The 13,586-nt window shown below is 42.6% G+C and overlaps 1 protein-coding gene across 10 annotated transcripts in view; it reads right to left on the bottom strand.

The window, feature by feature from the left end:
• Iqsec3 (IQ motif and Sec7 domain ArfGEF 3) overlaps nucleotides 1-1,906 on the bottom strand; it is a 105,659-nt gene extending 103,753 nt beyond the window's left edge. For 9 of the 10 annotated variants that reach the window (XR_012448912.1, XR_012448911.1, XR_012448913.1 and 6 more), the window contains exon 1: nucleotides 1,276-1,906. Coding sequence is in view for 4 of the 10 variants with exons in the window: in XM_020176680.2 (XP_020032269.2) it covers nucleotides 1,276-1,808 (533 nt within the window). In the remaining 6 variants the exon portion in view is untranslated. The remainder of the gene's footprint in view (nucleotides 1-1,275) is intronic. The other variant, XM_074076315.1, reaches the window with a different exon arrangement.
• Between the last annotated feature and the right edge of the window lie 11,680 nt (nucleotides 1,907-13,586).

Raw genomic sequence — 13,586 nt, 5'->3', positions numbered from 1 at the left:
CCCTTTTCCCCTACCAACTCCCTCTACTCTAATATCTCCATCATCAATGCCAGGTGCTGTCCAGGTAGTGGATGTCCCCGGGGCTGTTTTCCATCCCCTGTCTGTCTATTCAGTGAAGGGAGGCTGACATGACCACCATAGTCTTCCCCATACAGAGGAGAAAGTATTCCGGTCCCCTTTCACCTCTTCTTCCTATATTTCTACTTCATGGACCTCACGAGTGAAGAAAAAGCTTGAGGTCCTAGAATCTCTCCTGGGGGCGCTTAACATTTCTCTTGGGACCCAGTATGGACTTCCAGTTATCGCTGAATAACTAAAGGGAAATAAGGTTTGCAATCACTAGCCATAACAGAGATTTAAAGAGGTATTACATTCGAATAACAACTCTGTTTGCCAGCTGTCTCCCTCATCATTGTCCCCTTTCCAGAATCACCAACCACCCTGCATGGATATCCTTCTGAGTCAGAGGAAGAAGCTATAACCCTCCAGCTGTAACTGAGTCCTCTGTTGGTTTAGTGGGTTGTTCCCAAGTGTCCCTTTGGCACTACAGAGAGTCAGAAGAAAGGTGCCTACTCAGGTCAGAGCAGAGTCAGCTTCCCCAAATGAGCCACTCCTGGCCTTGACTCCCACTGCATTAGCTAAAGAGACAGCTTGATCCTCTGGGAAATGCTTTCTGCCATCCTTTATCTTCCTCTTTCTCCAGCTCCTCTACCTTTTCACATCACTCTTGCTTTTCAGCTTTAACCTCCCCTCCTGAATTCTCCTCTACCCCCATCCCACTCCTGAACTCCACCCTTTTTAAAGCTGTAACAAGCCTCTTGGACAAGTGTCACTTTTGTATCTCATTTAAATCATTTTATTACCCAAACTCCTCTCCAAATTTTTCCTAACTTAAATCCTGCTTCTCTCTTTCTTTTTTTTAAAATTTAACCCTCACCCCAACTTCCTCGCAATCTTATTTCCTTTAAGCCCTGCCAATTCCTAACATCCCCAGTCACTTAGAACCCATCTCTCTCAGCTTTGCCCCAAAAGGTAGTTTGGATATTCCCGTTCACTCCAACACCTACAAAACCTTCTCAAACGTTGATATCAACCTCTCCTTTTCCCCAAAATCTCCTTGACACAGTTCTACCCCAAGGCATCTTTTCACCCTTTCACTTCACATTATCCTAGTCCTCAGACCCTTACGTGTACCGACTTCCCCCTTGTCTTCTCCTCACACCCACTTGCTTCTCTTCCCAACGCAACAGTCCCCATCTCCTCTTCCCCACTCACTCGGGTCTCCTGCTCAGGACGCCCTTGCCCAGGGCGGCAGGGGATTTGTGCTGAAGGAGGGCTCCGGCAGCAGCGCAACAACTCGGGGGACGCTCCTTTTCCTTGTCGGCCCCGTGTGTCACTGGGTGCTGGTGCGAAGCCTGGGGTGCGTGAGCTCTGCCGCTGGGGCCCGGCTGGGGCTGCGCCAGGAGCTGTCCGTGGTGCTGAAGCGGTGGCTGCTCTGGCGAGGCGGGCGGGAGCTGTCCGTGGTCCTGGAGCGGCTCCTGGGCCGCGGCGGTGGCTAGAGCGGTGGCCGCGGGACCTGGCAGCAAGGCTGGCGACGGGGGCACGAGCCCGGGCGGAGGCTGGGCTTGCAGCAGCTGTTGGTGCTCCCACAGGCTGCGGTTCTCTGCGCTTAACTCGTCCAGCCGTCGCTCCAGCTCGTCGATGCGCTGGCGCTGGGTGTGGATGAGGCTCTGCTGGTTCTGCACGATGGCCGTGAGCTCCTTGAGGTAGAGCACGGCGCGCACCGGGTTCTCCAGCAGGCTCTCCATGCCGCCCGCCGCCGCCTGCGCCCTGCCTGCGCCTCGGCGGGCAGGCGGCGGGGAGCGCGAGGGCGCGCAGGAGCCGAGCAGCCCCAGCGGTCGGCTCGCCTCGCCTCCCTCTCCGCGGGCCCAGCCTCCCTCCCAGCCCGCCGCCGGTGCCACGTCATCGCCACACAGACCTTCTTACGCGCACGAGGGGCGGGGCCGCGGCGCCAGGTCCACCCACCCACCCACTGGTCCTCCCACCTCTCGGCTTCCCGCTGGGCGCAGAGCAGAGGAGGGAGGCCCGGGAGAGCGTGTGTGGCCCGGGGGTGGATGCGAGCCCCGGGGGAGCAGGATACACTAAGGGGACCAAGGGTGGATGACATCAATCCGACAGGCGAGGGTGGAAAAGCCAGCGAAACCAAACCAGCTGTACTAGGAAAAGTGTGACGAGACCAAGAAGAAAAGAAGAGGGAGAGGGGAGAACGAGAAATCAGAAAAGGGGGCGTGAGCGCAAAGGGAGAAAGGGCTATGCTAAAGGGGAGGAAGGCCTGGGACTCTAAAAGGTCATGAATTATTTTTCCTGTGCCTGGCCATCCTAGAGGCTGAGGCCCATCTTTAAAGACCTTCTGAGGAGAGGCCACACCTGCCTCTTATACTGGACAGTCTGTTTTACTGGGGATTCCCTGCAACACGGGATCATGGGACTTGAGGGACCCAGAAACACTGAAACCTGCTGCTTCATTCAGCCTGGTAAAAGCAGGACAGAAACTCTGTTCATGCTAGATTTTCTCTGGGAATGAGATCTCTAATAGGAACATGAAGTAAATAAAACAGGATCCCTGTGGCTAATGCTTCCAGAACCTTCTGAAGAGATCATTCTATTTGAGATTTAGGAAGTACATACTATTAGCAAACACTGGACCAGGTGGTGGTAAGACAAGGATGACTAGAGTGGCATCTCTGACTTCTTGAGGCTTATGAATGAGGGGATGGAACAGGGACTAATTTTGATACATAGTAGTAGTGGTAGTAATAAGAGGAATGCACAGACTGTTAAAGGGATCTGGGAAGGCTTCTTGGAAGAAGTAACACTTGAGATGGGAAGAGTTTTCCTGGAAGGGAAAATGTCACTGAGGTTTTGCTCAGCATGAAATCATTCATTTCTACAATAATTGTAAAACATCCACTAAATTAACATGATGTACTAGGATCTATGCAGGCTATGCCTTGCTTCGGGCATGAGCTGTAGCTTCTATAATTGAGTAACCTACAATCTAGTAAAGTAGGTGTGGCATGCATGTGGATTAGTAAATCCAAGTCAAGATTTTTGGAAGGTTTTCAAGACAAATGCTATAGGCATTGGGGGGAAGAAGTGTCTGACCATGGAAAACTGGTAAGGCCTGATGGAGGTGTTATCAAGCTGTACCCTGAAGGATGGAAGGATTTCAACAAGTAGACAGTACAGGGGGCACAAAGATGAGGAAGACACATCAATCAACCAGTAGGAAAATACTAAAGAATGGAAATAGAGCCCTTTGGTTTCATTTAATTTGGCAAGGAAATTACTCTTTCCTCTTTCGTAGAAGTGGGTGGGGAAGGAAGCAGGACTACAGGTGGCCCATCAGACTCCCTGTCTACCTGCTGTTCTCCCAGCACAAGCATATTTGTGGATGTCATATAGCCAGTGGGCTGGCCCAGCAAAGCCCATCTGGTACCAGACTTGAATGACCTTATGGGAAGGAATTTGTTCTCTGAAAATAAATTGGTTTCTGTGCATTTCTACTGTTTTTATTTTGCTTTTCTCCCATTTATCTTCCCAGCAAACTTCCTTTTGGAAGGAAGAGAGGGAGGGAGGGAGGGAGGGAGGGAGGGAGGCAGGGAGTATGGCCACTGCTGAGGCAACTGTTGGGAGCACAGAGAGCCCAAGAGGATGCTTCAGTGGTGATTGGTATTCCAACAACACTTACCTTCCAAATTTTCTTTGCTTGCCTAGTTGATTAGTTCTCCAAAAGTTGGGTACTTGTAGCGACCAATACTATTTTTCTAAGTGGAACAGCTTGTAGCATAATGTATCAGTGGGACTTGTTTAAAATGCAGATATCTGGGTTCCATGAATGTCCTGTGATATTGCAATTACTAGGAATGGGGCCCAAGTGGTTTCATTTTCCAACTTTTTTCTTTTATTAAAAAATCACTTTATTGAGTTATAATTTATGTGCTCATTTTGAGTACGCAGCTCAATGAATTTTGACAAATGTACACACCTGTGCAATCACTACTGCAATCAAAACTGTCATCATTGCAGAAAGCAACCTCCTGCTTCTTTACGGTCAATTCCTCTTGTCACCTGCCACAGTAAACTATTTATCTGCTTCCTCTCAAGGGGATTGGACTTTGATCACATGATAAAGCAAGAGCACACAAGGGAGGGGTGAGGATAGGTAAGACACCCAAAAAACTAGATAGCATTTGTTGCCCTCAACGCAGAGAAACTAAAGCAGATACTTTAAAGCAACTGAGGCCAATAGGAGAAGGGGACCAGGAACTAGAGAAAAGGTTAGTTCAAGAAGAATTAACTTAGAAGGTAACACACATGCACAGGAAAGCAATGCGAGTCAACTCCCTGTATAGCTATCCTTATCTCAACTAGCAAAAACTTGGTCCTTTCTATTATTGTTTATACTCTCTCTTCAACAAAATTAGAGATAAGGGCAAAATAGTTTCTGCCTGGTAGCGAGGGGGTAAGGGGCAGAGGGAAGGGGCAGGGGGAGGGGTAGGAAGGGGGCGGGGACAAGGGGGAAGAAATGACCCAAACATTGTATTCACATATGAATAAAAGAAAAAAATTTTTTAAAAATCTCCTTCCTCTCAATATACGTTAGCGTTGCCTGTTACAGAATTTAATGTCAGTGGAACTCATATTGCGTGTACTTTTTGTGTCTTTTTCTTTTGCTTAATGTGGGATTTTTGAGGTTCTTCCATTCTGTAACAAGCATCACTAATTTTTCCTTTTTATTTCTGAGCAGTATTCATAATACACATACCATAATTCTTTCTATAGTCACCTGTTGATGGGTTTTTGGTTGTTTGGTTCTGGTTGAATGAAGTTCCCTATGATCCTTGAAGGACAAGTGTGGACATATGTTTTCATATGTTTTGTCAAGAATAAAAATCTAGAATTGGAATTGCCAGGTTGCATGAAATTTCATATTGTAATGAATGAGAAAGTGCCAAATTACTTTTCTCAGTGGTTGAACTACTTTTTTTTTTTTGCAGTACTGGGGTTTGAACTCAAGGCCTACACCTTGAGCCACTCCACCAGCCCTTTTTTGTAATGGATTTTTTTCAAGATAGGTCTCACAAACTATTTTCTCAGGTTGGCTTTGAACCAAGATCCTCCTGATCTCTGCCTCCTGAATAGCTAGGATTATAGGCGTGAGCCACCAGCACCTGGCTGTCTTCTTATTATTGAATATGTCCCTTATGTGTCCTGGAAAGCAGTCTTTGTCAGATGTATATATTGCAAATATTTTTCTCAGTAGCTTGACTTTTCATTTTATTAACATTGTCTTTTGAACAGAAAAGTCTTTAATTTTGATGAAAACTTACAAATTTTCATTTATGGTTCATGTGTTTTTGTGTCCTATCAAAAATTATTTCCTATGTCAAGGGAAAGTATGTTCCCCTGTATTTTCTTCTGGAAGTTTTATAGGTATTGCTTTTATGTTTAGGTCCATGATCCATTTTAGGGTAATTCCTGGTGTTTGGTATAAAGAATCGAGGTTCATTTCTTCCTTGAGTGTTTGATAGACTACCACTGAAGCCATCTCAGTCTGAAGGTTTTTTTGTTAAGAGTTTTATGAGCTTATTCAGATATTTCATTTCTTTGTGTATTCATTTGCTAACTTGTGGCTCTGCTAGGCAGAATAACCTCCAAAGATGCTCACATCTTAATCCTTCAAAACTGTAAGTTTGTTGTTTTCGATGGCATAACAGACTTTAAATACGTGATTATGTTAGGGCTCTTGAAATGGTCAGATTATCCTGAATTTTCTAGGTGAGCCCAATGCAATCCCAAGTCTTTCTTCAAAGTCAGAAGGAAGACCTGACAAACCAGAGGTGGAAGTCAGAATGATGTCATTGCTGTCTGGGGAACCAGAAGCCAAGAAATGCAGGCATCCTGGAGCAACCAGAAAAGAGAAGGAAACAGATTTTCTTCTAGAGCCTCCAGAAGGACCACAGTCCTGCCGATCCCATGATGTCAGCTGGGTGAACCCATTTTGAAACTGTAAGATAATGTTTGTTGTTTTCGGTTATGTTCATGATCATTTATTTTAATAGCAATAAGAAACTCACATAGAATCTTTTAAGAAATAGAATTATTTCATCTGAGTTGTCAACTTGTTGGCATGACTTTTAATGGTATCTGTGGTGATGGTCTTTTTTGAACCCTGATTTTTTTGGGGGGAGGTGAGACTGGGGTAGGGTCTCATTTTTATGGCCAGTTGGCATGAACCACAATCCTATTTACACTTCCAGTGTAGCTGGGATGACAGGTGCATACCACCACACCCAACTTTTTATTGGTTGAGATGGGGGGTCTCACTGTTTGTTTGGGCTAGCCTGAAACTGCATTCCTCCAGATCTCTACCTCCAGGGTAGCTAGGATTACAGGCACGAGCCGCTGTGCAAGCCATATTGGATTTTGGGAGGGGGCTATTGTATCTTAAGTCAGCATGGGTAGGGATTATCCATTTTTATGATATTTTCAAAGAACTAGATTTGGTATCATTGCTTTTTCTCTATTGCTTGTCCATTTTCTATTTTACCAGTTTCTACTATGACCTTAGTATTTCCTTTCTTCCACTTACGTTCGTTTTCATCTGCTCCTCTCTTCCTGGCTTGTTAAGGTGGAAGATTGCACTATTGATTTTACACCTTTCTTCTTTAGTAAAAACTTAAACTCCAAAGTTCTCACCAAGCACTGCTTTAGCTGCAGCTCACAAATTTTGTTTTCATTTTTATTCAGTACAATGTATTTCATAATTTTCTTCATTGTTTAAAAGTGTGTTGTTCACTTCCAAATCTTTCTATTATTGATTTCTTAATTAAGTCCTTCACAGTTAATAAAATATCCCAGTGATTTCAATCTTTGTAAATTTACTGAAACTTTTTTATGGTCCAACAAATAGTCTGTTTTTTGAATGTTCTAGTTGCAATTGTCTGATAGTCCCTCCAGTTTCCTAATCATTGATGTTCTCATGTTTGGTAAGCAAAATAATAGTCTCAGGAATTTGTAAGCACATTACCTTATGTGGCAAAAGAGATTTGCAACTGGAGGCATAGCTCAAGAGGTAGAATGAGTGCCTGCCTAGCAAGCACAGAGCCCTAAGGTCAACAGAGAGAAGATCTCTCTTCCTCCTCTCCAGAAGATGGAAGAGGCAAAATAACACATTCTCCACCAGTTTCCAAAAATGAATACAGATCTGCTGATGCCCTGATTTTAGTGTAGTGAGGCCCAAGTTGCTTTTCTAAAATTCAGGCCTGTAAGATAATAAATTTGTATTGCATGCACCATTATACATGTGGTAAGTTGTTATCACAGAAAACTAACACAGCATGTTATATCTTTTTCCATCCTTTTACTTTTAACCCATTTCTCTCAATTTCAAGAGTTTTCTTGAAGGTAACATTCAGTTGGGTCAGTCTTTTTCAATGTGTTGATTGAACGTTTAGATCATTTACACTTAATTCACTATCAATATTGCTGGGTTTAATCTGTCTTCTTACTATTTTATTGTCTCATTTGACATTTGTTCTTTTCTGCCTTTTCCTGGCTCCTTTTTTTGTTTTTGTTTTTATGTTATACATTTATTTATTTATTGGCAGTGCTTGAATTTGAACTCAGGACCTCATCCTTGCTAGGGAGGTGCTCTATGGCTTGAGCCACTCCACCACCAGTCCTTTTTTGTGATGGGTTTTGTTGAGATAGGGTCTCTCGAACTATTTGCCTAGGCTGGCTTTGAACCGTGATCCTCCTGATCTCTGCCTCCCCAGTGGGCTAGGATTACAGATGTAAAAACACCAGTGCCTGGCTATGTCTAGTAATTTTTTATTCTGAACTTGACATTTTGAATGCGACTTTGTTGAGTACTCAATTTTCTTCCCTTTAAGAGTGCTGGACTTTGTTCTTACAGGTAGTTAAGTTTCTTGTGGGTCAGCTTGATCCTTCTAGACTTGTTTTTAAGCTTTTGTAGAGCGAGTCTGTGGTAATTACTACTCTAGGACCACTCCATCTTTATAACTAAGAGAGAATCATTCTGTCATCTCGTGTCTGTTGTTTGCCCATTAGGTTTCCTTACTCTGCTTGTCAGAACTCTAATCCCTTCCTGCTTGTGTGAGCCCTAATGACCAGTCAGTTTACAACCCCCCAGTCATTATCTGCCCCACCTTATGGAGTTTCACCTTGGACTTCTGCAGCTTAGTGTTTTACCAACAGACTTAAGAGGGCTTGCTGTAGATTCTGAGCCCTTTCTCTACATAACTCCTCTTCTCTGATACTGTACTGTGTAAATTCCAGCCAGCTCAGCCTTCCCACCTCCACTGTGTGTCCTCAACTCTGAAGAATGTTGTGCTCTGCTCTGGCTGCCCTCCCTCACCACAATCTTAAAGGTTTCTCCAGGCAGAAAGCTAGGGTGACGGGAGGGCTCGCCTGGTTAGCCTTTTCTGTAGAATCGTAGTTCTTTGTTGCTAGTCTGAAAATTGGATTTTAAATATTTGTGTACGTTGGAAGATAACATTTAGTCGTTCATAGTGGGAGGACAAATGCAGTCCCAGTTTTGGCTTTTGGCCAATTTTTCATGACAGAAGCCAAAACCTACATGTGTACTGGCATGTGGAGAATCCCTGGGTTAGGGGACAGTAAAGGAACGCCCTACATTTGTGCAGCCCTTTTGAGTGTACAAGACATCTTCGTGTTCATCACCATCCAGCCTCACTTCCACCCTCGGAGGAGGGCAGGAGAGGGATTATTATTTCTTCTTCTTTGGACACTTTTTTGGGCGGGTGGTGGGAAATGCTGAGGATGGAACCCAAGGCCTCATCATGCTGGACAAGTGCTCTACTACTGAGCTACACCCCCAGCCCAGGACACAAAATTGGAGACCCAAGGAAGTGATGCCTTCCCCAAGGAAGGACAGCTTAGGCAGGACTGCTGGGGCTGGAGTGCAAGGCTTCAGAGCCTAGGCACAGACCTGTCCCCTGCCTGTTATTGAGAAGAAAGGAGCCCTGGAAGAGTAGGGTTCAAGGAAAGCTTGGGAGCCTCTTCTCTGAGCTGTGCCACTAGTGCTGCTCCTCTGGACCCCCCTTTCTGCCTCTCTCTGCCCCACACTCTACCTGTCCTCCAGCATCATGTCCCACCTCGCCCCTAACCAATAGTCAGTTCCAACCAAATTGGGCCACTTACTCCTTCCTACATCCAACCACACTTTCTGCCTTTCTAGTGTTTTCTATTCTAAGATACTCTTCCTCCTCCTGTCCCACCGAGGCTCTGCATTAATGCCACCTAGGCCATCATTTTCTCTTCATTTAATTCTTGTAGCACCTTTCTGCATCCCTCCCTGGCATTCACCACTCTTTGTTGTATAGTTTTCTGTATAGTTGTCTTCTCCTGGACTGTAAACTCTTTGAGGGAAATAATTAGCACCTTATAAATCTGGGCACCCACTGTACTTTCTAGCCTGAACCAACTCCAAGGTCTTGGGCACTATAGGTGTTCAGTGAAAGAATAAGGAGTGTTTGGTAGGAGAAGACAGAGGACAATGAGTAATCGTGCTTAGCTGTGGGGAAGAATACATTCATAGGATATAACACTTGACCTCAGTGCGCTGGATGTCTCACTTTTAAAATCTCATGGTGATGCACAACCATGTTTATTGCAGCACTATTCACAATAGCCAAGTTATGGAAACAGCCAAGATGCCCCAGCACTGACGAATGGATTAAGAAAATGTGGTATCTATACACAATGGAATTTTATGCAGCCATGAAGAAGAACGAAATGTTATCATTCGCTGGTAAATGGATGGAATTGGAGAACATCATTCTGAGTGAGGTTAGCCTGGCCCAAAAGACCAAAAATCATATGTTCTCCCTCATATGTGGACATTAGATCAAGGGCAAACACAACAAGGGGATTGGACTATGAGCACATGATAAAAGCAAGAGCACACAAGGGAGGGGTGAGGATAGGTAAGACACCTAAAAATTACCTAGCATTTGTTGCCCTTAATGCAGAGAAACTAAAGCAGATACCTTAAAAGCAACTGAGGCCAATAGGAAAAGGGGAACAGGTACTAGAGAAAAGGTTAGATCAAAAAGAATTAACCTAGAAGGTAACACACACGCACAGGAAATTTTTTTTTTTTTTTTACGCACAGGAAATTAATGTGAGTCAACTCACTGTATAGCTATCCTTATCTCAACCAGCAAAAACCCTTGTTCCTTCCTATTATTGCTTATACTCTCTCTACAACAAAATTAGAAATAAGGGCAAAATAGTTTCTGCTGGGTATTGAGGGGGTGGGGGGGAGAGGGAGGGGGCGGAGTGGGTGTTAAGGGAGGGGGTGGGGGCAGGGGGGAGAAATGAACCAAGCCTTGTATGCACATATGAATAATAAAAGAAAATAATAAAATAAATAAATAAATAAAATATTTTAATAACAAACAAACAAATAAATAAATAAATAAAATCTCACGGTGAGCCAAGTGCTGGTGGCTCACACCTGTAATCTTAGCTACTCAGGAGGATCATGGTTCAAAGACAGCCCTGGCCAAATAGTTCTTAAGACGCTATCTCAAAAAAAACCCATCACAAAAAAGGGCTGATGCCATGGAACCTTCTCCAAAATAGATCATATCCTAGGGCACAAAGCAAGCCTCAGCAAATATAAGAAAATAGAAATAATACCGTGCATACTATCTGACCACAATGCAGTAAAAGTAGAACTCAACAACAAAAGTAAAGACAAAAAACATGCAAACAGCTGGAAACTAAATAACTCATTACTTAATGAAGAATGGATCATCGATGCAATAAAAGAGGAAATTAAAAAGTTCCTAGAAGTCAATGAAAATGAAAACACAACCTACCGGAACCTATGGGACACAGCTAAGGCAGTCTTGAGAGGAAAGTTTATAGCCATGAGTGCATATATTAAAAAGATTGAAAGATCCCAAATCAATGACCTAATGATACATCTCAAACTCCTAGAAAAACAAGAACAAGCAAATCCCAAAACAAATAGAAGGAGAGAAATAATAAAAATAAGAGCTGAAATCAACGAAATAGAAACCAAAAAAACCATACAAAGAATTAATGAAACAAAAAGTTGGTTCTTTGAAAAAATAAACAAGATCGATAGACCCCTGGCAAACCTGACTAAAATGAGGAGAGAAAAAACCCAAATTAGTAGAATCAGGAATGCAAAAGGGGAGATAACAACAAACACCATGGAAGTCCAGGAAATCATCAGAGACTACTTTGAGAACCTATATTCAAATAAATTTGAAAATCTAAAAGAAATGGACAGATTTCTAGATACATATGATCATCCAAAACTGAACCAAGAGGAAATTAATCACCTGAATAGACCTATAACATAAAATGAAATTGAAGCAGCAATCAAGAGTCTCCCCAAAAAGAAAAGTCCAGGACCTGATGGATTCTCTGCTGAATTCTATCAGACCTTTAAAGAAGAACTGATACCAACCCTCCTTAAACTGTTCCATGAAATAGAAAGGGAAGGAAAACTGCCAAACACATTTTATGAAGCCACTATTACACTTATCCCAAAACCAGGCAAAGACACCTCCAAAAAGGAGAACTATAGGCCAATCTCCTTAATGAACATTGATGCAAAAATCCTCAACAAAATAGTGGCAAATCGAATTCAGCAACACATCAAAAAGATTATTCACCACGACCAGGTAGACTTCATCCCAGGGATGCAGGGGTGGTTCAACATACGAAAATCAATAAACGTAATAAACCACATTAACAGAAGCAAAGACAAAAACCACTTGATCATCTCAATAGATGCAGAAAAAGCCTTTGATAAGATCCAACATCATTTCATGATAAAAGCTCTAAGAAAACTAGGAATAGAAGGAAAGTTCCTCAACATTATAAAAGCTATATATGACAAACCTACAGCCAGCATTATACTTAATGGAGAAAAATTAAAACCATTCCCTCTAAAATCAGGAACCAGACAAGGATGCCCACTATCTCCACTCCTATTCAACATAGTACTGGAATTCCTAGCCAGAGCAATTAGGCAAGAAGAAGGAATAAAAGGAATACAAATAGGTAAAGAAACTGTCAAAATATCCCTATTTGCAGACGACATGATCCTATACCTTAAAGACCCAAAAAACTCTACTCAGAAGCTTCTAGACATCATCAATAGCTATAGCAAGGTAGCAGGATATAAAATCAACATAGAAAAATCATTAGCATTTCTATACACTAACAATGAGCAAATGGAAAAAGAATGTATGAAAACAATTCCATTTACAATAGCCTCAAAAAAAATCAAATACCTAGGTGTAAACCTAACAAAAGATGTGAAAGACCTCTACAAGGAAAACTATACACTTCTGAAGAAAGAGATTGAGGAAGACTATAGAAAGTGGAGAGATCTCCCATGCTCATGGATTGGTAGAATCAACATAGTAAAAATGTCTATACTCCCAAAAGTAATCTACATGTTTAATGCAATTCCCATCAAAATTCCAATGACATTCATCAAAGAGATTGAAAAAACTACTGTTAAATTTATATGGAAACACAAGAGGCCACGAATAGCCAAGGCAATACTCAGTCAAAAGAACAATGCAGGAGGTATCACAATACCTGACTTCAAACTATATTACAAAGCAATAATAATAAAAACAGCATGGTACTGGCACAAAAACAGACATGAAGACCAGTGGAACAGAATAGAGGATCCAGATATGAAGCCACACAACTATAAGCAACTTATCTTTGACAAAGGAGCTAAAAATATACGATGGAGAAATAGCAGCCTCTTCAACAAAAACTGCTGGGAAAACTGGTTAGCAGTCTGCAAAAAACTGAAACTAGATCCATGTATATCACCCTATACCAAGATTAACTCAAAATGGATCAAGGATCTTAATATCAGACCCCAAACTCTTAAGTTGATACAAGAAAGAGTAGGAAATACTCTGGAGTTAGTAGGTATAGGTAAGAACTTTCTCAATGAAACCCCAGCAGCACAGCAACTAAGAGATAGCATAGATAAATGGGACCTCATAAAACTAAAAAGCTTCTGTTCATCAAAAGAAATGGTCTCTAAACTGAAGAGAACACCCACAGAGTGGGAGAGAATATTTGCCAACTATACATCAGACAAAGGACTGATAACCAGAATATACAGGGAACTTAAAAAACTAAATTCTCCCAAAGCTAATGAACCAATAAAGAAATGGGCAAGTGAACTAAACAGAACGTTCTCAAAAGAAGAAATTCAAATGGCCAGAAAACACATGAAAAAATGCTCACCATCTCTAGCAATAAAGGAAATGCAAATTAAAACCACACTAAGATTCCACCTCACCCCTGTTAGAATAGCCATCATCAGCAACACCACCAACAACAGGTGTTGGCGAGGATGCGGGGAAAAAGGAACCCTCTTACACTGTTGGTGGGAATGTAGACTAGTACAACCACTCTGGAAAAAAATTTGGAGGCTACTTAAAAAGCTGGACATCGATCTA

The sequence above is a fragment of the Castor canadensis genome, chromosome 6 (assembly GCF_047511655.1).
Source record: "Castor canadensis chromosome 6, mCasCan1.hap1v2, whole genome shotgun sequence".
In the NCBI taxonomy this organism is placed as follows: Eukaryota; Metazoa; Chordata; class Mammalia; order Rodentia; family Castoridae; genus Castor; species Castor canadensis.
This window is presented reverse-complemented; position numbering and strand designations above follow the sequence as displayed.